General features: G+C 41.1%; 1 protein-coding gene across 1 annotated transcript in view; it reads left to right on the top strand.

The window, feature by feature from the left end:
- Positions 1-22,129, top strand: part of LOC122555265 (NXPE family member 3-like) — a 69,687-nt gene extending 47,558 nt beyond the window's left edge. The window contains exons 4-6 of the mRNA XM_043701085.2: positions 5,852-5,925; positions 15,922-16,131; positions 21,373-22,129. Coding sequence (XP_043557020.2) covers positions 5,852-5,925; positions 15,922-16,131; positions 21,373-21,917 — 829 coding nt within the window. The 3' untranslated portion in view covers positions 21,918-22,129. The remainder of the gene's footprint in view (positions 1-5,851; positions 5,926-15,921; positions 16,132-21,372) is intronic.
- The last annotated feature ends 2,523 nt before the right edge of the window (positions 22,130-24,652 follow it).

A 24,652-nucleotide genomic window follows, 5' to 3' on the forward strand; every position in this document is an offset into this window, starting at 1 on the left:
GAGAGAGTTTGTGTCCACACAGCTCACTGTTGAACTCCCAACTAGTTCTGGACTGAACTAAACTGCTCAGCTCAGCTAGAGAGCAGACCACTCCCCTTTCATTATACAGGTCACTTCTAAAACATGACCACTTTGGCCTGAAGTCCCATCTGTTTACATATAAACAAAAAGCCTCTTAAAATCTTTTTCATCTCTGTGCCAAACCAGTCTGATCAGAGCCCGGCCTGGTTTATTACACCTCTGAAAAAAAATCAAAAACAGAATATCCTTGAGCCAAGGAACAGCTTTTAGAAAAAAAGAACTAACTTTGTGACACTGTCCTTGACATTTATGTCACATTTAACCAAGTGTGGTGTAAATGACGTCCAGTAATGTGAATTGAAGAAAACACTTCATTGGTTGGAGTCATAGCTGGTAAACAGGAGATGATCACTGTTCTTGGAGGTCAGTCATCTTAACTGCAGGAGATCTTCAGGGTAGTGTCCGTGGCCCAACCATCTTCAGCTGCTTCATCAAACACCTTCCCTCCATCATAAGATCAGAAGTGAGGATGTTCACTAATGATTGCACAATGTTCAGCACCATTCATGACTCCTCAGACACTGAAGCAGTCAATGTTCAAATGTAACAGGACCTGGAAAGTATGCAATCTAGGACTGAAAATCATAGAATCCCTAGAGTGTGGAAACAGTCCACACCAATACTCTGAAGCGTAACCCACCCAGACCCATTCCACTACCCTGTTGCCGTATGTTTTACTCTGACTAATGCACCTAACCTATACGTCCGTGAACACTATGGGCAATTTAGCATGACCAATTCATCTAACCTGCACATCTTTGGATGGTGTCAGGAAACTGAAGAACATGGAGGAAACCCATGTAGGCATGGGGAGATTAGATTAGATTAGATTCTCTACAGTGTGGGAACAAGCCCTTCGGCCCAAGTAGTCCACACTGACCCTCCAAAGAGTAACCCACCTAGACCCATTCCCCCTATTTACCCCTGACTAATGCACCTAACTCTATGGGCAATTTAGCATGACCAATCCACCTAACCTGCACATCTTTGGACTGTGGGAGGAAACCGGAGCACCTGGAGGAAACCCACGCAAACACGGGGAGAATGTGCAAACTCCACACAGACAGTCTCCCGACACTGGAATCAAACCTGGGTTCCTGGCGCTGTGAGGCAGCAGTGCTAACCACTGAGCCACTGTGCCACACAAATGCCAGGCAATGACCATCTCCAATAACAGATAATCTAATCACTTGCACCTCTCATTCAATGGTGTTATCATCATTGAATCCTCTACTATCAATATCCTGGGTATTACAATTAACCAGAAACCCAACTGGACTAATCTAATAAATATAATGTCTACAAGAGATAGTCAGATGCAAAGAATAATGAAGTGAGTAACTCACTTCCTGACGCAACAAAGCCATCAGGAAGGCATAAGCCAGGAGTGTGATAGAATACTCCCCACTTACCTGGATGAATGCTGCTCCAGTCTACAATCAAGAAAAGTGACACCATCCAGGACAATGCAGCCAGCTTGATTAGCATCATCACCAGCATGTTCCCCGCTAAACCATTCATGATCCTGGCTTAGAACTATATCGCTGGTCATTTAGTGTCATTAGGTCAAACTCCCGGAATTCCCTCCCTAATAGCATTGTGGGTCCAACTACAGCACATGGACTGTGACTCACCACCAGCTTGTCAAAGGCAACTTACGATGGGCAATAAATGCTGTCCAAGCCAGCAATACCTACGTCCCACAAATAACAAAAAAATCTTGTAATGACATGCACCGGAGATTATTGAACCATTTGACGCTATTCAAAAAGTGTTTTAAATAGAACATAGAACAGTAAAGGCCCTTCAGCCCTTGATGTTGTGCTGACCTTTTATCCTACTCTAAGATCAAATTAACCTACATACCCTACATTTTACTATCTTCCATGTGTCTATCCAACAGTCACTTCAATGTCCCTAATGTAACTGACTCTACTACCACTGCTGGCAGTGCATTCCACGCACCCACCACTCTCTGTGTAAATGGCATACTCAGACCTCTCCCCTAAACCTTCCTCCAATCACCTTAAAATTACACCCCCTCCTGATAGTCATTTCCGCCCTGGGAAAAAGTCTCTAGCTATTCACTCCACCTATGTCTCTCAACATCTTGTACACATCTATCAAGTCACCTCTCATCTTCTTCACTCCAATGAGAAAAGGCTTAGCTCACTCAACCTTTCTTCAAAAGACATGCACTCCATTCTGAGCAGCATCCTGGTGAATCTCTTCTGCACCCTCTTGAAAACTTTCACATCCTTCCTATAATGAGACCAGAACTGAACACAATATTCCAACTGTGGTCTAACCAAAGCCTTATAGAGCTGCAGCATAACCTCACGGCTCTTAAACTCAATCTCCCCGCTAATGAAAGCCAACACAGCATACGCCTTCTATCAGCTTGGGTGATAACATTGAGGGATCTATGGACGTGGACCCCAAGATTCCTCTGTTCCTCCACACTACCAAGAATCCTGCCTTTAACCCTCTAATCTATTAAAATTCGTCCTTCCAAAACTAATCACTTCACAATTTTCCAGGTTGAATTCCAACTGCCACTTCTCAGCCCAGCTCTACATCTTGTCAATGTCCCGTTGCAACCTACAACAGCATTCTACACTATTCACCATTCTTCATGTGAATGGAAACTTACTGACCCACCATCTCACTTCCTCATCCAGGTCATTTATAAAAATCACAAATAGCAGACGTCCAGCACAGGTTTCTGTAGAACACCACTGGTCACCGAGCTCCGGGCTAAATACTTTCCATCTATTACCACACTCTGTACTCTAGGGACCAGCCAATTCTACATCCAGACAGCCAAATTTCCCTGTATCCCATACATCTTTCCTTTCTGAACCATCCTACTACGGAGAATCTATCAAACGCCTTGCTAAAGTCCACATACCCAGCATCCACTGCTCTACCTTCATCAATGTGTTTTGTCACATCCTCAAAGAATTCAATAAGGCTTATGAGGCATGATCTGCCCCTGACAAACCCAAGTTGACTATCTCTAAACAAGCTATGCTTCTCCAAATAATCATAAATCCTGTTTCCCAAAGTCCTTTCCAATAATTTGCCCACCATCGACATAAGACTGACTGGTCTGTAATTCCCAGGGTTATTCCTATTCCCTTTCTTGAACAAGGGAATAACATTTGCCACCCTACAATCATATGGTAACACTCCAGTGGATAGTAAGGACACAAAGTTCATCGCCAAAGTCACAGCAATCTCTTCCCTTTCTTCCTGTAGTAATATCCCATCTGGCCCAGGTGACTTATCAATCTTCATGGTTTTCAAAATTTCCAGCATATCCTCATTCTTAACATCAACCTATTCATATATGTCAACATGTTTCACACTGTTCTGACAAACAACAATGTCCCTTTCAGGAGTGAATACTGAAGCAAAATATTCATAAGAACCTCTCCTACCTCCTCTGACTCCAGACATAAGCTCCCTCTAAGATCACTGATCAGCCCTACCCTTACTCTGGCCATCCTCTTGTTCCTCACATAAGTGTAGAACACCTTACGGTTTTCCATAATCCTGCCCACTAAAGATTTTTCATGCCCCCATCTACGTCTCCTAAGTCCATTCTTCAGTTCCTTCCTGTCAACCTTTTATCCCTGTAGAGCTCTATCTGATCCTTGCTTCCTCAACCTTAGGTAAGCTTCCTCCTTCCTCTTATCTAGATGTTCCACATCACTTGATATCCAAGGTTCCTTCATCCTTGGCTCAGTGGGACAAACCTATCCAGCACTCGCAGCAAGTGCTCTCTGAACAATTTCCACATCTCTGTCATGCATTTCCGTGGGAGCATTTGTTTCCAATTTATGCTTCACTATTCCTGCTTAATAGCATTGTAATTCCCCCTTCCCCAATTACATACTTCCTCACGCTGTCTGCTCCTATTTCTCTCCATGACTATAGCAAAGGCCAGGGAGTTATGATCACTATCACTGAAATACTCTCCCACCAAGTAATCTGACACCTGACCTGGGTTGTTGTCAAGTACCAAGTCCAATATGGCCTCCCCTCGAGTCGGTCTATCTACATATTGAGTCAGGAATCCTTCCCAGATACACCTGACAAAATCTGCTCCATCCAAACCATTTGCACTAAGGAGGTTCCAATCAATATTAGTGAAGTTGAAGTCACCCATGTCAACAAACCTCTATTACTTTCCAAAATCTGCCTCACAGTCTGTTCCTCCGTGTCTCTATTGCTATTAGGGGTCTACAGAAAAACCCCAAAAAAGTGACTGCCCCTTTCCTGTTTCTGACTTCCACCCATACTGACTCTGTAGACAAACCCTCCTCGACAATCTCTCTTTCTGCAGCTGTGATACTAGGCCTGATTAGCAATGCCACTCCCCCACTTCTTATATCTCCCTCCCTATTCCTTTTGAAATATCTAAACTCTAGAACATCCATCAACCATTCCCATCCCTGTGATGTCCAAATCTCTGTAATGGCTACAATATCGTAGCTCCAAGTACTGATCCATGCTCTAAGTTCATCACCCTTATTCCTGACACTTCTTGTGCTAAAACAAACACGCTTCAACCCATCACACTGACTACAACTTTGTCTTATCAACTGTCTATCCTTCCTCACAGACCCTCTGCACTCTGGTAAAAGGATCATCCCAGAACATATTTCCCTAGTTACAATTCTATAGGCACTGGTCTCTCTCATATATGCATATATTTTGTCCAACTTAACGATGTGATCATTCAGATATAATGGTACTTATACACAACCTATTGGCTTTCTGGAATAGTATAGCTGAGGCTGATTTGCACTTCCCTCAATATCCTAAATTGGTACACTGCCAGCAGGGTTCACTGGCTTCAGTGAACTCAGTATGGATATAACACCAGACTTGATTGTTGTGATTGGCACAAGGTTGCCCAGATGGACCTTGTTGAGTATGAGATCCCTGATTGGGGCTGTTAACCTGGGCCAGTTAGGGAATCCTGGATGACAGATATAAACAGGAGTCCCAGGGATTCTCTTCACTCTAGGTACTGGCTCTGATTTAGCCAGAGTCTTTCTCCTGTGTACATGTATATAAAAGGTGATTTGGTGAAGGGATATTGGCCTCTGTGCAGTTATTTCATTAATGTTTCTGATTTTTGTGACTCAGCGACTCACTGGGTAAACTTATGCAGCTATTTTGCATGGTTCATCTACCAATTTGTTTTAAAATGCTGCATGACTTAACAATATGAAAGTTAAGCTAAAAGAGAATTTCAAATTACTGATTGAAGTGTAAACCTGGTAGATGAATGACCAGATCATTATGAAGTCTTCCAATTTTACATCTAATTAACTGCAATGAAAATAAGCATCACATAACTTCTATAACTTTGTGGGTTGACTTAAACTCTAGTCAAAACTTAAAAATCTACCCGCATATGTTTCAAAAGTGCACTAGAATCATAATTTCTGAAATTTCTGCTTTAAGTTGAGAGAGAGATTCTTTTTACACCTTCAATAAGTTGATATGAATTTTTGTAATGGGCCTCCTGCTCATCCATTGGAGTGGTGGTGGAAAAGCTGGAGAAATGTCTGAATAAAATGCAGTGGATGATTTCTGTGCTACTTCCTCAACTCTTTTGTCCTATTTGACAATGAGAACCACTGTGAAAATTCACTCCTGTATATAATTTTAAGCTTTGCACATTTCAAACTCTACTTGTTAATAGTTGAATGATGCACTGGCTTAACATGTAACAAATGTATTATATTTTCAGTAAAGTAAACATCAAAAAGCCCATACTGCCCAAAGGTCGAAGTTATGTCATTGTACGTCCTTCACCTACACCAGGTAAGAAAGTATAAATTATTGCCATGAATTCCAAACTAAAGGTTTTCTATTTGAATGAATTATGTAATTGGTGTAGCTGGCACTTAAGTATACTAATAAAATAATATTTAATGTGTCTACATATTCATTTACTCAGTTAATTAAGAATTTGAGCAACATGTTTAATTTAAATGTCCATATTACAGAGGAGGAAATGCTGGATATCTTGAGACACATAAAAGTGGATAAATCCCCAGGACCTGATCAGGTGTACCCTAGAACCCTTTGGGAAGCTAAGGAAGTGATTACTGGGTCTCTTGCTGAGATATTTGTATCATCAATAGTCACAGATGAGGTGCCAGAAGACTGGAGGTAGGCTAACGTGGTGCCACTGTTTAAGAAAGGTGGTAAGGACAAGCCAAGGAACTATTGACCAGTGAGCCTGATGTCAGTGGTGGGCAATTTGTTGGAAGGAATCCTGAGGGACAGGATGTACATGTATTTGGAAAGGCAAGGACTCATTAGGGATAGTCAACATGGCTTTGTGCATGGAAAATCATGTCTCAAAAACATGATTGAGTTTTTGAAGAAGTAACAAAGAGGATTGATGAGGGCAGAGTGGTAGACGTGATCTCTATGGACTTCAGTTTGACAAGGTTCCCCATGGGAGACTGGTTAGATCTCATGGAATTCAGGGAGAACTAACCATTTGGATACAGAACTGGCTCAAAGGTAGAAGACAGAGGGTGGTGGTGGAGGGTTGTTTTTCAGACTGGAGGCCCGTGACCAGTGGAGTGCCACAAGGATCATTGCTGGGTCCTCTACTTTTCATCATTTATATAAATGATTTGGATGCGAGCATAAGAGGCACAGTTAGTATGTTTGCAGATAACACCAAAACTGGAGGTGTTGTCGACAGTGAAGTAAGTTACCTCAGATTACAACAAGATCCGGATCAGATGGGCCAATGGGCTGAGAAGTGGCAGATGGAGTTTAATTCAGATAAATGCGAGGAGCTGCATTTTGGGAAAGCAAATCTTTAGCAGGATTTATACACTTAATGGTAAGGTCCTAGGGAGTGTTGCTGAACAAAGAGACCTTGGAGTGCAGGTTGATAGCTCCTTGAAAGTAGAGTCACAGGTAGATAGAATAGTGAAGAAGGCATTTGGTATGCTTTCCTTTATTGGTCAGAGTATTGAGTACAGGAGTTGGGAGGTCATGTTGCGACTGTACAGGATATTGGTTAGACCACTGTTGGAATATTGCATGCGATTTTGGTCTCCTTCCTATCAGAAAGATGTTGTGAAACTTGTAAAGGTTCAGAAATGATTTACAAGGATGTTGCCAGGGTTGAAGGATTTGAGTTATAGGGAGAGGCTGAACAGGCTGGGGCTATTTTCCCTGGAGTGTCAGAGGCTGAGAGGTGACCTTATAGAGGTTTACAAAATTATGAGGGCCTTGGATAGGGTAAAGAGACAAAGTCTTTTCCTAGGGGTGGAGGAGTCCAGAACTAGAGGGGAAGATATAAAAGAGACCTAAGGGGCAACCTTTTCACACAGAAGGAAGTACGTGTATGGAATGAGCTGCCAGAGGAAGTGGTGGAGGCTGGTACAATTGCAACATTTAAAAGGCATTTGGATGGGTATATGAATAGAAAGGTTTGGAGGGATACACGCCAGGTGCTGGCAGGTGAGACTAGATTGGGTTGGAATATCTGGTCGGCATGGACGAGTTGGACCAAAGGATCTGTTTCCATGCTATATATCTCTATGACTCCATAAAACAATTAAGATAGATTCCACAAAAATGTATTTTTTAAGTTTAAATCCATGTGACTAATACTGATCTTGTTACAATTTATTTTTTGTAAAAACCATAAATTAGTTACATAAATCTTGAGACTTGAGCAGTTTTGTGCATTTTAACCATTTAAACACATGGTTTCATACTTTTGTTTCAAAAAAAAATTATTTTTAATTTTTTTTCTCAATTAGAACTTGCTGAAGTATTGTACGTCATTCTTAGGACAGACTTTACTGTCAAAACACAGCCGAACAGCTGATCAAATTGATTGAGAAGGAAAATATTCCAACAGTTGCAGTTTTTCATTGATCATTGGATCAGCAAGTTTCAAAACTGGCCGTTGAGTTATCCACTATGCACATTAGCCCAGCAATTACAAGAGGAATGTGATATGTATGAATGCCTAATTTATTAAATAGCATTATTTACTTATATTTTAACTGAATTATTGACCATTTAAAATAAATGGGACAATAACTCTTGAGAGAGGGTAGAGAGTTTTGATTCATTTGCGATACACAATTAAAGAACATAGAACATAGAACATTACAGCACAGTACAGGCAACTTTTAGGGATCTCTGTACATGAACACCAAGATCTCGCTGCTCATCTACACTACCAAGAATCTTACCATTAGCCCAGTACTCTTTATTCCTGTTATTCCTTCCAAAGTGAATTACCTCACATTAAACTCTTATTTACCACCTCTCAGCCCAGCTCTGCAGCTTAGCTATGTCCCTCTGTGACCAATAACATCCTTCGGCACTATCCACAACTCTACTGACCTTAGTGTTATCTGCAAATTCACTAACTCATCCTTCTAGCTCTCATCCAGCTCATTTATAAAAATGACAAACAGCAGTAGCCCCAAAACAGATCCTTGCCGTACACCATTAGTAACTGAACTCCAGGATTAACATTTCCCATCAACCACCACCCTCTGTCTTCTTACAGCCAGCCATTTCTTATCCAAACCATCAAATCATCCTCAATCCTATGCCTCCATATTTTGTGCAATAGCCTACTGTGGGGAACTTATTGAAATCCATATACACCACATCAACCACTTTACCCTCATCCATCTGTTTGGTCACCTTCTCAAAGAACTCAATAAGGTTTGTGAGGCACGGCCTACCCTTCATAAAATCGTGTTGACTATCCCTGATCAAATTATTTCTATTGAGATAATTATAAATCCTGTCTCTGATAACCGTTTCTAACAATTTACCCACACAAAGTAAGGCTCACTGGTCTATAATTACCAGTGGTGTCTCTACTCCCCTTCTTGAACAGTCTTCCAACACTATTCCTTTAGACAATGATGACATAAAGATCAAAGGCAAAAGCTCTGCAATCTCCTCCCTGGCTTCCCAAAGAATCCTAGGATAAATTCCATCTGACCCAGGGGACTTATCTATTTTCACATTTTTAAGAATTGCTAACACCTCATCCTTGTGAACCTCAATCCCATCTGGACTAGTAGCCTGTATTGCAGTATTCTCCTTCACAACATTTTCTTTTTCAGTGTGAATACTGATGAAAAATATTCATTTACCACTTCGCTTATCTCCTCTGACTTCCCACTACTATCCTTGATTGGCCCTAATCTTTTCAGTCAGAATAATTTTCAGATTATCTGTTGGAGGATTTTCTACCCATGTGATTTCATAAAGAGCCTACAATCAGGAGATAGTTTACAGGCTTCATCATTCAAGCTTGTACCAACGCAATGTGGGAGAGACCTCAGAGTCAAGCTTCAAGACACTCTGCCATTTACAGCTCAAAGCAGCATATTTATACATTTTACATCACAATGGTTACGTGCAATATTGGTATTAAATAAACTATATGTTAAACATTACTGCAAAAATAGAATGCAGTTCAGTTTCTTGCAGGTGGCAAGTCAGATTAGATTAGATTAGATTACTTACAGTGTAGAAACAGGCCCTTCGGCCCAAAAAGTCCACACCGCCCCACCGAAGCGCAACCCACCCATACCCCTACATTTTACCCCTTACCTAACACTACGGGCAATTTAGCATGGCCAATTCACCTGACCTGCACATCTTTGGACTGTGGGAGGAAACCGGAGCACCCGGAGGAAACCCACGCAGACACGGGGAGAACGTGCAAACTCCACACAGTCAGTCACCTGAGGCGGGAATTGAACCCGGGTCTCTGGCGCTGTGAGGCAGCAGTGCTAACCACTGTGCCACCGTGCCGCCCACTAAGTCCTCTAATTCTATGGCCGTACTATCTTCAGAGCTTACCTGTCTATAAACTACTGCTCCTAACCCAGGACTTTCCTTATAAATTATACTTGTGTGACTATCTTAAACTATACAGATGGTCTCTAAACCCTAAATAACTGCTGACTGTTTTTTCTGATGCTAATGACCTAAAATCATAGAATCCTTACATTGTGAAAGCAGACCATTCAGCCCACCAACCTACCGAAGAGTATCCCACCCATCCCTGTAACCCTGCACTTCCCATGGCTAATCCACCTCACCTGCACATCATGGGCAATTTAGAATGGCCAATCCACCTAACCTGCATATCTTCGGATTCACACAGGCACAGGGTGAAGATGCAAACTCCACACACAGTCCCCTGAGGGTAGAATCAAACCCAGGTCCCTGATGTTGTGAGACAGCAGTGCTAACCATTGAGTCATCATGCTACCCATAAAGCTCAGTTCACCCCAGACAGGATTTGAACCCACTAAGCCTGGCTTCAGTGGTCAGTGTCTTAACCATTAGGCCACGAGGGCCATAAAACGAGGCATTTGTCGTAAATTCAGCTGGTGAGAGAATTTAACCCAAGCTGTTAAAGAATAAAAGAAAAATCAGAATGGAGAACAGAGTGTAGGATCTGAAAGCACCGAACTTATTCAGAAGCAGAGGTGTTATTCCGCTTGCTCACAATTCTCCACATTACTGACCTGTTTTTTCCTACATTTCCATTATTCCTGTAAACCTTTTTCTAATTTTCTTCTAAATATTACTACTAGATTTGTTTCCACTTTGCTTTAAAGGAATGCATTCTAAATCACAATTTTACAACTCGCTGCACAAGAACAAAAATAATTTCCTTACAATTTGTTTTACTAATTCTCTTAAATCAATGTTCCCTAGTTACAATCCCCTGGCAATTTCTTCTATTTACTCTATCAAAATCTTTCATGATTTTGAATACATTTTTTTCAAATATCCTCTGCATTTTCTCTACTGTAAACAGAACAACCCTTGATTACCCTGCCTCTCTATCCTTGCTGAAAATGTGTTGCTGGAAAAGCGCAGCAGGTCAGGCAGCATCCAAGGAGCAGGAGAATCGACATTTCGGGCATGAACCCTTAAGGGGCTCATGCCCGAAATGTCAATTCTCCTGCTCCTTGGATGCTGCCTGACCTGCTGCGCTTTTCCAGCAACACATTTTCAGCTCTGATCTCCAGCATCTGTAGTACTCACTTTCCCTTTCTATCCTTGCACCAATCCTCCCAAATGCCTTGAAATCCTTCATAATTCTAGTACTTAGCTGAAATATTCTGAAGTTATGTGAGAACGTAATTATTTTGAGTAACACTAACCTTGCACCTGGACACTTGCAGACCCCACAGTTCAATCGTCAGCCTGTTGTATGGTCTCAGATCCAACTCCACCATGGGATATCCGAAGCCCATTTCAACCCTTTAATTGACAGTAATCTCATCCTTCAGTAGTTGCCTTATTTCTTCCATTAGCTGCCTCCATCATCAAATTTCCACCATCCCTCCCACTGCTTCCTCTTCCAGCCACATGAGATCATGGCTTCTCCATGTACCTGCTTCATGTCTTTAGCCTCCCTACGTGCAATTTGCTTCAGCGGCATATTTGCCCTGGCAGCCCAGATTTTTCCTTGGTCATTAAAGTCCTGTTAAATGGAAACACAAATATTTTTAGAATCCAAAATGTCGGACAGGCAGAGCACAGCAAGGGGGTGTACAGGAGGGAGTGTGATTTCCAGGGTGTAGGTGGGGGGAGTGTTTAATGGACAGAAAGGAGTAATCTTTTAGGAAGGGAGTCAATCACAAGAATTGTTGGATATGTGGACAAGACAAGATGGTAAAGGGTCAGTGATCATAGGGTTGGAGGGGGGGGGTTTATTCAGAACATGATGTGATGAGACATTTCTTCACACAGAGTGGTGAGCCTATGGAATTCTCCACCTGGGAAAGTGATTGATGCCAAAACATTGAATGTTCTCAAGAAGGAGATGGATATAGTTCTAAGCACTAAAGCGATCATAGAGAATGGGGTGAAATTAAGAACAGGATTCTGATTGGATGATCATTCATGATCCTTTAAAATGGTGGAAGAGACTTGAAGGATTGAATTGCCTACTGCTAGTCCTATTTTGTATGTTATCATGTCCTTATGGAGAGAGGAAAATCTAGAAAACAAATATCGGATCACGAGTGGAGTTGAAGGGTCTAGGGAGGAAATGGCTATCCTGAGAGGAATTGAGATGACAAAGTGAGGTCAGTGCTGGAAAAAACTGTAATAATTCCTTCTGACAATTGCCTGAATGAGGTCAGGGAAGCCAGCCAGTGTTAAAGCTAGAGTTCAGGTTACACCTTAGACACAGCCTAATTACAATGCTCAACACAAGTACAACTCTACAATCGCATTATTCACACAACCTACCTCTCTACCTCCATTAAAACCAGCTATAAGTTGGTGAGTGCAGTTTTAAATCTCTCAATCAGCCAAATCAGCTGAAATTTATTACCACTGTTTTTTCCAGATTTCTGTCATAAGCCATGATCCATTTGATTCAAATCCATAGTAATGTGTGAGTTGTTCATTTTCCATGTTCAAAAGAGAGGACCAGAGGTGAATGAAAGGATCCAGTTGCAAATTTGCAAATAAACTATTTCTTCCGGTGGCAGAATCCAGGGCGAGATCTTAAAATTAATGCTAACCTTTTAAGGGTGAAATCACGAAGTATTTTCACTCAAACAATAATGTAAAATTTAGAACTCTATCTCCATAAACAGTCAGCTTGATAAGGTTTTGTTTGTTACGGTTATCAGGAATATGGTAGAAAGGTGACAAAATAAATTTGATTGTCAAATCATCGATGACCCAACTGAATTTCCGAACAGGCTTGAGAGGCTGAATGATTAGTTTCTGATGCCATGACAGACTTTGCTTATTATTGGGAATAAGACTTTTAAAGTGGGGAGGGATGTGATTCTTTCTTGTTCTTGTCCTTGTTCTTGTTCTTGGGAGGCTTGCTATTATTGGCAGATATTCAGTGCTCTCTGCATTAGGTGCAGTGGTGGTTGTCTTTGAGCAATGTAATCCCTTTCCCCCACCAACATGAAAGCTCACTGGATAAAGTTCCAGTCAGCTACTCAAGGCTGACAGGCAAACAGCCTATCAGCCTATCAGATACCTCTATGCTGATATCTCACCCTCAGAAGCTGCGGACCAATCAGAGGCTGGTAGCCACTGGGACATGGAGATCATCACTAGATGTCCAAGCTATGCAGCCAGGGAGGGTGGGATTTCTCAGCATAACACAAGGTGGGTGGGGGTCAAGGGGAGAGATAAGACTCGACAGCTTTTACAGTTGAAAAAGAGATGGAGGCTAGAAAACTCAGGGAAATAAATACCAACATTTTGAAAACAGTACACATTACAGAGAGGAAGTGCTGGACATTTTAGTAAACATAAAGGTGGATATATCTCCAGGACCTGATAAAGCATATTCCAGGACATTGTAGGTGCTAGGGAGGAAATTACAGGCTCCTAGAAGACATATTTGTGTCACCTGGTTAGGTGCTGGGGGAGTAGAGGGTGGCTAACATTGTACCATTTTTAAGAAAAGCTGTAAGAAGCCTGAAAACTATAGACCGCTGAGTCTGACACTGGTGGTGGGTATATTGTTAAGGGTGATTATGAAAAATAGAATTAACATGTATTTGGAGATACAAGGATTGATTAGGGATAGTCAGAATGGCTTTGTGTGAGGAAAATAGTGTACCACAAACTTGATTGGGTTTTTTAATGAAGTAACCAAAAAGATTGAGATTACATTGATAGATATTGTTTATTTGGACTTTAGTAAAGACTTTGACAAGTTTCCACATCGTATACTAATTAGTAAAATGAGATCACATAGGTTTCAGAGCTTGCCATTTGGATACAAAACTGGCTAAATGGTAGGAGACAGAGAATGGTGGTGGAGGGTTGTTTTTCTGGCTGGAGGCTATGATCTGCAGTGTTCCACAGAGATTGTTACTGGGTCCACTTTAGTTTGTCATTTAGTTAAATGATTGGGATGAGCATATAAGAGGCATGGTTAGTAAGTTTGTGAAAGACACCAAAATTGGTGGTATGGTGGACAGTGAAGAGGCTTATCTGAGATTACAAAAAGATCTTGATCAATTGAGTCCATGGGCTGAGGAATGGCAGATGGAGTTTAGTTTGGATAAAGGTGAGGTATTGCATTTTGTTAATACAAACAAAGATAGGACTAATAAAATTAATGGGATGGCCATGGATAGTGTGTCATTCAGGGAGACTTAGGGGTTCACACACATAATTCTTTGAAATTTGTGTCACAAGTAGACAGGGTAGTTAAGAAGGTTTTTAGCATGCTTGCCTTCATTGCTCAGATCTTTGAGTGTAGGAGTTGGGATGCCATGTTGAGTTTGTACAGGATGTTGATGAGATCTTTTCTGTGTGCAGTTCTGGTCACCCTCCTATAGGAAAGATATTATTAAACTAGAGAGGATTCAGAAATTATTTACCAGGATGTTGCTGGGAATGGAATATTTGAGATATTAAAAAAGGACTGGAAAGGCTGGGGATTTCTACACTGGAGTGTAGGCGGTTATAAAATCATGAGGGGCATCGATACAGTGAACAACAAGGGACATCTTGCTAAGGTGGGGGAATTCAAAATTAGGGGGCATGTTTTTAAGGTGAAAGGAAAAAGACTTAGAAAGGACATGAGGGGCAACTTTTTCCTAAGTGTTTCGTGTGTGAAATGAACTGCCAGAGATGGTGGTGGATGGTGTTATAGTTATAATGTTTAAAAGACATTTGAATATGTACGTGAATAGGAAAGATTTGGAAGGATATGAGCCAAGCACAGGTAGGTGGGACTAGTTTAGCTTGGGAACATGGTCAGCATGGACTAGTTGGACCGAAGGGTCTGCCTCTGTGCTGTCTGATTCTGTGATTCTGAGTCAGCAGGTTTCCAAGCCAGGGCAGTTGATGCTCTCAGCAGGCACTCCCAGCTCCGATCCAGATGCCCAATTGCTTCCAGATTGGGGCATATCGAGTCCCTGCATCTCCCCCTGCACACTCAGCCAGGTTTCCCTGTCAGGAAAGCGGCCACTATTCTCACTACTGGGGTGTCAGCTGAGATGGTTGGTTGAGGTCTTTAAACGCCATTAATTGTTTACTTACGGACCTTAATTGATTAGGAATGTCATCCATGGAACATCAGGCACTGAGTTTAATTGCTTTGGTAGTTGAAAGGGACCAGATATCTCAACAGCTCTAACTTACCTAATTATTTGACCTCCATGCCACATGCCATGTTAGGGAATGTCCTATACTGTGTTTCATTTCATCCTTTACTATAAGAACATAAGATGTAAGCCATTAAGCCAATCAAGTCTGCTCCACCATTCAATGAGACTATGGCTGATCTGATAATATTCAACTCCATTTTCCAGCTTTTTCCCTATGAACCTTGATTCCCTTTCTGATTAAAACTTTATTATTTACGTCCTTCTGTTCGAATATTCCTTACCTGTGATTCAGCATAAGAAGAGCAGGTGAAGAGTCATCTAGACTTTAAACATTAGCTCATTCTCTCTCCACAGAAGCAGCCTGACTCACTGTGATTTCCAGCATTTTGTTTGTTTTTAGTACATATTCTAGCATCTGCAGTAATGTGCTCCTACAAAGACTGAAGACCGCCTCCTCCATATTGTTGCAACTTAAGACCATGATAGGACTTTTCTCACAGGAACATAGTTGTTGACTGTACACTTCTCATGCAATCAATAAAAAGTACAATTTGATTTTTCATTGCCAAGTAAACAATGACTATTTAATGTGAAAATGCTTTGAGGACATATTGTAATGATAAACAGCATCAGAAAATGTGTGACTGAAATCCTTTCAAGTCTCCATGAACTTTATTTTCAGGTGTAAGCCTTGGAAAATGTGTGCCTGGCAAGCCTTTGCTTTCACCATCTGGATTTTATTTTCAAGACAAATGGACATCGACAAGCTGTAATGTTCGGAGCTTCAATTCTCCTGCCAGTGTCACAAACTGTCTTCGTGGGAAAACTGTTCATATTTTTGGAGATTCCACAATACGCCAGTGGTTTGATTATTTGATACGATTTGTACCAGGTTAGAATCAGCCATCTGGTTTCAATGTTGTGCCATAATCGTCCTTAATTACTATTTATTCATCAGATTAGAATCAGTTCTTAGATGTAATTCCATGAACTAGTGCACGTTTAATTAATTTACTCAGCTATTTCTTTCATGGCATACCTGTAGCCATTGTACAATAAGTAACATCCTGGCTTTGCTGTTACTAACTACTGCCTGGTTTACACATTTGGAATACTTACACTCATAAAGCAAAACGATCAATTCTAGGTTAATGTATAAATCTTGTAGCTACCTCTACCAGAAGATCTACTATCAGAATATCCTTGTGTCTGCCTGGTCCAATCTGTCACATCTCCTTTAATTTGTTTGCAAGCATTCTGTGATATTTGCCAACAAGTACATCAAGGTCAATCCTTCTTCCAGCTGCCTTTCACTTTGCCCTTCAGCAGACAACTCTGTAGATTTTTAGCTCTGTTCAAAGGATCAAAGTACTGACAAGTCACTGTCTGGATCTTGTGATTTTGAGTTAATTTTGTTGTTGCAATTTCAAGCATCTCTTCATTTGTCTTATCGTCTATTGATGAAAGGTTAGGTATCTCAAAAACCCTTAAAAAGTGAAAGCTATTTAAAGCCACTGATCTTACTTATTGTTCGGGTTTAAACAGGAAAAGAATGTGGTGTCTTTTGAGGCTTTTTTTTCCTTGCTGAAAACGTCAGTTTTCTTGATAACACAACCTTCATCGCAAAAAATTCGATGTAAGTGAGGTAATTTGGAGGTTTACCTGGCCACCAGACTAGAATTACCTTGTTAAAGATGGGCAGACAGTGCCAAATTGTTAGACATGTGAAAGTTGTTCACAACCTACCATTTGCAATTTAACCATGGGGGTAGAATAACCTATCTCATTAGCTCACTCTGCAGAAGTGAAACAGTAATTTCAAAATTCAAAAGAGATTCCACATTCATTTCTTTTCAGCCACCTGAATTCAACAACAGTGGCTAGGTTTCCCAGGGCTGCAATACTGAGGCTGAAGCAGCTGGCAAACAAGAACTGATAGAACTTGCATGAAAATGGAGCTGTGTAGAACAGGAGAGCTCCTCCTATATTTAAAAGAGGGAAAGAGCCAAAAATCAGGTAACTTCAGGCTAGTTAGCTGAATGTAAGTTATTGGAGTATATTTGAGTCTTTTGAAAAGGATTTAATAGCAGAGCATTTAAAAACACATACATTGACATGGCTTCATGAAAGGGAAATCATATCTGAGAAACTTATTAGCATTCTTTGAGGAAGTTATAAATGGAATGGATAGAGGAAAAGCGATAGATGAAATATATTTGGATTTTCAGAAGACAGTTGATAAGATACCACACATCATGTGATCTAACAGCATAAAAGCCTATGGGGTTTGAGGTAGTATATTGACATGGACAGGGGACTGGATGGATAACAGAAGATAGGGAGTTAGGATAAGGGGGACACTTTCAGGATGGCAATCTGTAATTAGTGGAGTGTCACGTGGATCAGTGTTGAACCACAATTATTTATGATTTATATTAATGACTTTGATGCTGGAATTGAATGTACTATAGCCATGTTTTCAGCTGACACAAAGAGTAGGCTATAGACAAATGGTGAGGATGGCACACAAAGTCTGAAGGGGATATCGAAAGTTTAAATGAGTGGGCAAAACCTTGACAAGTAGAATATAATGTGGGAAAGTGTAAGGTTATGCACTATTGCAGGAAGAATAGAGGAGTAGAATATTATTTAAATGGAGAAAGACTGCAAAAAGCTACAGACCAGAGGCATTTGGGAGCCCTTACCTATGAAGTACAAAACGCTAGCATCCAAATTAAGCAGGTAACAGGGAATGTAAATGGAAGTTTAGATTTTATTTCAAAACGAATAGAGTATAAAAGTAGGGAGATTTTGCTGAAATTTTACAAAGCACTACTCAGACCTCAGTTGAAATTCTGTGAATAGTTTGGGACCCCTTATCTAAGGCAAGATGTATTGGCATTGGAGGGAAGGTTTATAGGCTGAAACCAAGTATGGAGAGACTGCTGTATGTGGAGAAGTTGAAAAGTCTGTGCCTGGAATATAGAAGAATAAGAGGTCAACTTATTAAAATATACAAAATTCTTGGGGAACTTGACAGAGTAGATGCAGAAAGGTGAATAAGGAAGCTTATAGTGAATATTAAGGGCTCAAAACAGCAGAATCCCTAAATTACAAAAAAGCTTAAATAAGAAATTAGGAAAGTAAAATGAGACCTAAAAGGACAATGGCCGGTAAAATGAAGGAAAATCCTGTTATTTTATGGGAACATAAAGGAAGAATGGATAATTAGGGAAAAAGTAAGACCCGTCAAGAAAATGTGTTGAAAGTTCACAGTTGTTTAGTTGTGATTAGAAATTATTTGTTCTTATTTGTTGTAAACAGTACTACTTCTAAGTCTAGAAACCTAGCTATGCTTTTCTGTTAAACTGATTCCATCAGACAGATAATTCATTCACACTGATGGTGACCTGGAAGTACTGGAGCTTGAGAATCAGTGCATTATCCTAAGTGCATTCAAAATTTTTGCAAAACATTTCAAAACTGTACACTCTGATTATCAACCCTTCTAGTAATAGAAACAGTTTCTCTAATTCTATTCTATTTAGCCCCTTATAATCCCAAAAATTTCAAACTAATCTCTTTTTCACCTTCTACTATCAAGGGAAATAATCATAACCTTTCAAATTGTTCAGCATAACAGAAATATCTCATCCTGGAGTTATTTTCTGAAACAGTAGCTGAGCGTCCAGGGGAATTGTGGACAATTTTATGAATGATCTCTACAGGTTAACAAAAAAATGAGCTTCGAAATCTGAATTCACAAGAGAAAGAAATATTATTGGAATTGAAACGTTGATGAGTCTTTGTGGGATTTATTACAGTCCAAGAAGATGTGACTTTGGAGTTTATTCAGATTCAAATTGGATCATGAGTAGCATTGTATGGGTCCTCAGATCTGGGGACTGGTCTAGGATACAGCATAGTCATAGAATCATAGAGGTTGACAGCACAGAAATGCTGTAAATTGGCTTATTATGTTTGCACCAGTCAAAAACAACCACCTAATTTTGTACAATTAAACCTCGAATCCCCTTTTAAATCACTATAGACACATATTGCCAGACACCATTAAACAAAAAAGAAAACATTTGTGTGATAGGTGGAGGGAACAAAATGGGTAAACACAATTCAATAGGACTAGTCCTCAGGGTTTAATGAGTTTGTTCCTTTTGTCTTCCATTATCTTCTGTTCTTCAATTGTTATTCTCCAATTTGTTTTACTTCTTCAAAGAAGGCACAGAGTGATTGGTACACTAAATGCAAAGTCTCGTAGTTCCCAATTAATGGCAACAGCTTACAGCAACTGGACGGAAACATATAACTGGCTTTATTCAGGCCTTTACAGCAGAGAGATAGAGATACAAAACTTGATTTTCCAGCAGGCCAGCAGTAATCTTCTAAATTCCTAAGCATTTTCTTGGGAACCAATCAGAGAGCTGTCATCAAACTGATGACTTGAAGCATCCACAACTGGTCACATCTGCACAAACCAATCAGCAGTCTGTTGCCAGCTGAATCATGCTTTGCATACACATCCATAAGATGTCCTGTCATCTTATCACACCAACTTGCAGCCAACTTGCAGAATATTTCAGAGAAAATCTCCAGAACCCTCGGACAAAACAACCCCACCACTCTGTAGCCAATCATTTCAACTCCCTCTCCCACTTCTCCAAGGGCATGCAACTCCTTCACCACCAAATCCTAGCCTCCCGACTCCTGAAGGAAGAGTGCTTCATCTTCCACTTTGGGACCCTCCAACCACATTGGATTAATGTTGATTTCACCAGTTTCCTCATCTCACATCCCCCTACCTTACCCCAGATCCAATCCTCCAACTTGGTACTGCCCTATTGAACTGTCCTACCTGTCCATCTTCCTTCCAATCTATCCGCTCCACCCTCCACTCCGATTTACCACCTTCACCCTCCACAATTGCATTCCTAGATACTTTCCCCCCAGCTCCCTCCCTCCCTCCCAGTCCAAAGATGTGCAGGTCAGGTGAATTGGCCGTGCTAAATTGCCCGTAGTGTTAGGTAAGGCGTAGATGTGTAGGGGTATGGGTGGGTTGCGCTTTGGCGGGGTAGTGTGGACTTGTTGGGCCGAAGGGCCTGTTTCCACACTGTAAGTAATCTTATCTGTCAGCTCCCTTAGGCCCCCCACCACAACATTCCTGATGAAAAGCTTATGCTCAAGACATCAGGGGTGGCACGGTGGCTCAGTGGTTAGCACTGCTGCCTCACAGCACCAGCGACCCAGGTTCGATTCCAGCCTTGGGCGACTGTCTGTGTGGAGTTTGCACATTCTCCCTGTGTCTGTATGGGTTTCCTCCGGGTGCTCCGGTTTCCTCCCACAGTCCAATGATGTGGAGGTTAGGTGAATTGGCCATGCTAAATTGCCCCTACTATTAGGAGCATTAGTCAGAGGGAAATGGGTCTGGGTGGGTTACTCTTCAGAGGATCGGTGTGAACTTGTTGGGCCGAAGGGCCTGTTTCCACACTGTAGGTAATTTTATCAGCTCCCTTACTCCTCGGATCCTGCCTGACCGGCTATGCTTTTCCACCACCACACGTTTAGACTCATTCTGCACCGTAACAATTCTGCTACTTACAATTCTTCTATTATATGTTGATCTTCTAAACATTTTATTTGCTCTCAGATTAAAATAATTGCCAAAATCTTATAGAGCGTATTCAAACATATCTGTCACTTGTTTATATTTGTAGCATAATAAAATATAGGTTATGTTGAATAGAATAGTTTATTTGTTGTTCAGCTTGTGATTTAATATTTACATTTGAAGCAATCCTGGATCTTGGAAATTGTTTTCTACACGATGCTCAATCCTATCATCTATTTGACCCATTTCTGCAATTAAATCGTGCACTTGCATTATTTCTCTTGCTATGTTTCTCTAATGTGACCGCTTATTCTTTTGACTTTAAAGCTTCTAACTTTTGCATTATTCTTAATGCTATTGCAATCTCTGACACTTGTTCACATTCTCTTCTGTAATAGAGATGCTGTTTTGTTTTCCTCTTCTTAAAGTTTCTAACCTGTACAATATTGCACTCTTTTCCTTACTTAATTCCATTAAGAAGTAATGATTTATGGTAATCTTCTGTCTTAGGTCTTAGAACTGTGAAAGCTGCTAATAATACACTTATCAACTCTCAATTTGCTGAGGAGAAAGTAAACAAAATTGGTATGGAATATTATTCCCATGGCATACCAATCCGAATCTCCCCTACTTTGAGTCAGGACCTGCCATTCATCGCAAACAAACTGGATGAGATTAAAGGTGGAAAGAACACTGTTATAGCCTTCACCATTTGGTGTCATTTCAACACTTTCCCAGTTGAACCATACATCCGCAGGCTCCAGAACATCCGCAGGTCAATTCTACGATTGCTGGAAAGGAGCCCAGATACACTGGTTGTAATAAAGACTGCCAATGTCCAGGCCATTTCACAGGAGATCAGCCTCCAGAGCAGTGACTGGTATTCCTATCAACTTGACTTAGTGATGAGAAAGATGTTTGAGGGCATCAATGTGGCGTTTGTGGATGCCTGGGAGATGACGATAGCACATTACTTGCCTCATAAAATACATTCCCAGCAAGTCATTATAAAGAATGAAGTAGATGTGTTTCTTTCATATGTGTGTCCTTTGTAAAAGGGTTATACACTGTTTTAAATATGTTCCAATTGCAGTTTGCAATCTTCAAATTAATGTTGAAAATACCATGAAAATTAACAATGCCATTAGAGCTCCAAGATTTATTTAATCCTCTTTAATTCATGTGGACAGCAGTTATTTTCACAGTCATCCACTAAACATTTAAAAATCCCAAGGAAGAAATGTCAAATCTAACACTCAGAGGCACTCAGAGGTATACTCGCTAACATTAACATATCAGCCCGGGGTTTTGGTGCACCCTCTTTGTTTCTGGCTATGCAGGCTTCCATCACAGTACCAGAAGCTCAAAGAACACCCAATATCACACTCCTGTCCTCATTACCATACACACTAACCAATACATGGAGTTTGCACGTTCTCCCCGTGTCTGCGTGGGTTTCCTCCTGGTGCTCCGGTTTCCTCCCACAGTCCAAAGATGTGCAGGTCAGGTGAATTGGCCATGCTAAATTGCCCATAGTGTTAGGTAAGGGGTAAATGTAGGGGCATGGGTGGATTGCGCTTCGGCGGGTCAGTGTGGACTTGTTGGGCCGAAGGGCCTGTTTCCACGCTGTAATGTAATCTAATCTAATCTAATCTACTTTGCTGACAAAGTCAAATGGGAGATTGGACCACTGCTATCAATTAGGCTGGGAGATAGAAGTGTCGAAAAGTGTGGCACTGGAAAAGCACAGCAAGTCAGGCAGCATCTGAAGAGCAGAAAAATCAACTCTTCGGTCTTAAAATTCCTGAAACATCGACCCTCCTCCTCCTCAGATGCTGCCTGATGTGCTATGCTTTCCCCGTGCCACACTTTTCGACACAGAATCTCCAGCATCTGCAGTCCTCACTCTCTGGGAGCTGGAAGTGGCTGTGGTGGGGTTGGATAGCAGTGATGGAGTGCAGCAATATATTAGCTAATGTGGGAATGGAAAGAGGTGGACAGGGGAGCGCAATGTGACAGTGATTGTTTAGGAAAGAGTTTGGTGCCAGAATTTTGGAAAGTAAGGCCTAAGATGGTGGTGGTGGTGGTGTGGGGTTGGTTAGAGGTGACTGGTTGATGAAAGGATGGTGGCTGGTGGCAGAGTCGAGGTTTGCAGTGGGCAGGTGAATAGGGAGGTGGAGGGAGGGTAATGCAGAGCTGACAGGGTGGTGAAGAAGGTGGTGGTGACTGAGAGGTGGCTAATAACAGGAAGTTCAAGGCTGGTTAAGAGGATGGTGTAAGGAAGGTCATACTATCTTCAACCGGATGGAAAATGACAGTCAAGGCAGGAGGCTGTTCTGTTAATTAGGTTTTTTTTCAGGAAATCTAAAATCCATTTTTTTTAAGTCACTCATGGGATGTGGGCATCACTCATGGGCCAACATTTATTGCCCATCCGTAGGTGCCCTTGAGAAGGTGGTAGTGAGCTGTGCTCTTAAATTGCAACAGTCCACATGCCCCACAATGTCCTCGGGAGAGAATTTCAGGATTTCAACCCAGCATGAATGGTGAATAATGAATGAATGGTGATAGATTTCCAAGTCAGGATGGTGAATGGCTTGGAGGGGAAACTGAAGATGTATTTGCAGGCCTTGTCCTTCTACATTGCGAGATCGTGAGTTTGCAAGATGCTGCTTAAGGAATTCTCCAGCTCCACTCTCTTCCCAGTGTGCTATCTGCTTCAAAGATGTCCAATTTTCTTGTAAAATCGCACCTCTACCAGAATGCTTCCATGTGACAAAATACTCTGTCCTCGAAATGTTGTGTAAAATGATTTCACATTGCTCCATTGGATATATGTTTAAATTGCAATCAAATGAAATAGATTTTCCCCATTCACCCTATCAAAGTTGTTCAGAATTTTATTAATCTCTATTCATATCCATTAGCCTTTTCTGCTCCAGTGGAACTAGCCCCAATATTTCAAACTCTCTAATAGTTTCTATTCCTTGAAACAATTTTAGTAAAACTATACAGAATGTGTGTACGTTTTTAATGGCCTTTCAGATATGTGGCACTTAAAAGTGTATACTAATGATTAGATTACTTACAGCATGGAAACAGGCCCTTCAGCCCAACAAGTCCACACCGACCCACCGAAGCGCAACCCACCCATACCCCTACATTTACCCCTTTTAACCTAACACTACGGGCAATTTAGCTTGCCAATTCACCTAACCCGCACATCTTTGTGACTGTGGGAGGAAACCGGAGCACCCGGAGGAAACCCACGCAGACACGGGGAGAATGTGCAAACTCCACACAGTCAGTCGCCTGAGTCGGGAATTGAACCCGTGTCTCTGGCGCTGTGAGGCAGCAGTGCTAACCACTGTGCCACCATGCCGATGACTTAACTATAAATCCATCAGCTAATGTGTCCATACCTGTGATGTGAATGTCTATGGTGAGACATTTGTGGTATCAGTATCAATTATATAAATTCATGCTTCTCTTATTGTGCATAAACTCCCTGCTGCTCCTCCATGCTGCACATGTGAAAAGATTCTGCTCTACTTGCTTCAATACATTATGTGCTGTACCTGGAAAACAGGACCTGTTATAATCGCATTGCCATCATGGATTGAATGTAATGGATCAATATTGAATTAGTTATCCTCTTATTTATGCTGCAACTTACCCACAAATAGTATGAATCCATCAGCTCAAACAATATTGTTTAAATTTAGAAAGCAATCTATACTCTGAGACATAAGGTATCACTCAAAAGTAAATATGAACTAAAACGAAATCT

The sequence above is a fragment of the Chiloscyllium plagiosum genome, unplaced genomic scaffold (assembly GCF_037043375.1).
Source record: "Chiloscyllium plagiosum isolate Xiang-an unplaced genomic scaffold, Cpla_swu_hap1 HiC_scaffold_12, whole genome shotgun sequence".
Lineage (NCBI taxonomy): Eukaryota > Metazoa > Chordata > Chondrichthyes > Orectolobiformes > Hemiscylliidae > Chiloscyllium > Chiloscyllium plagiosum.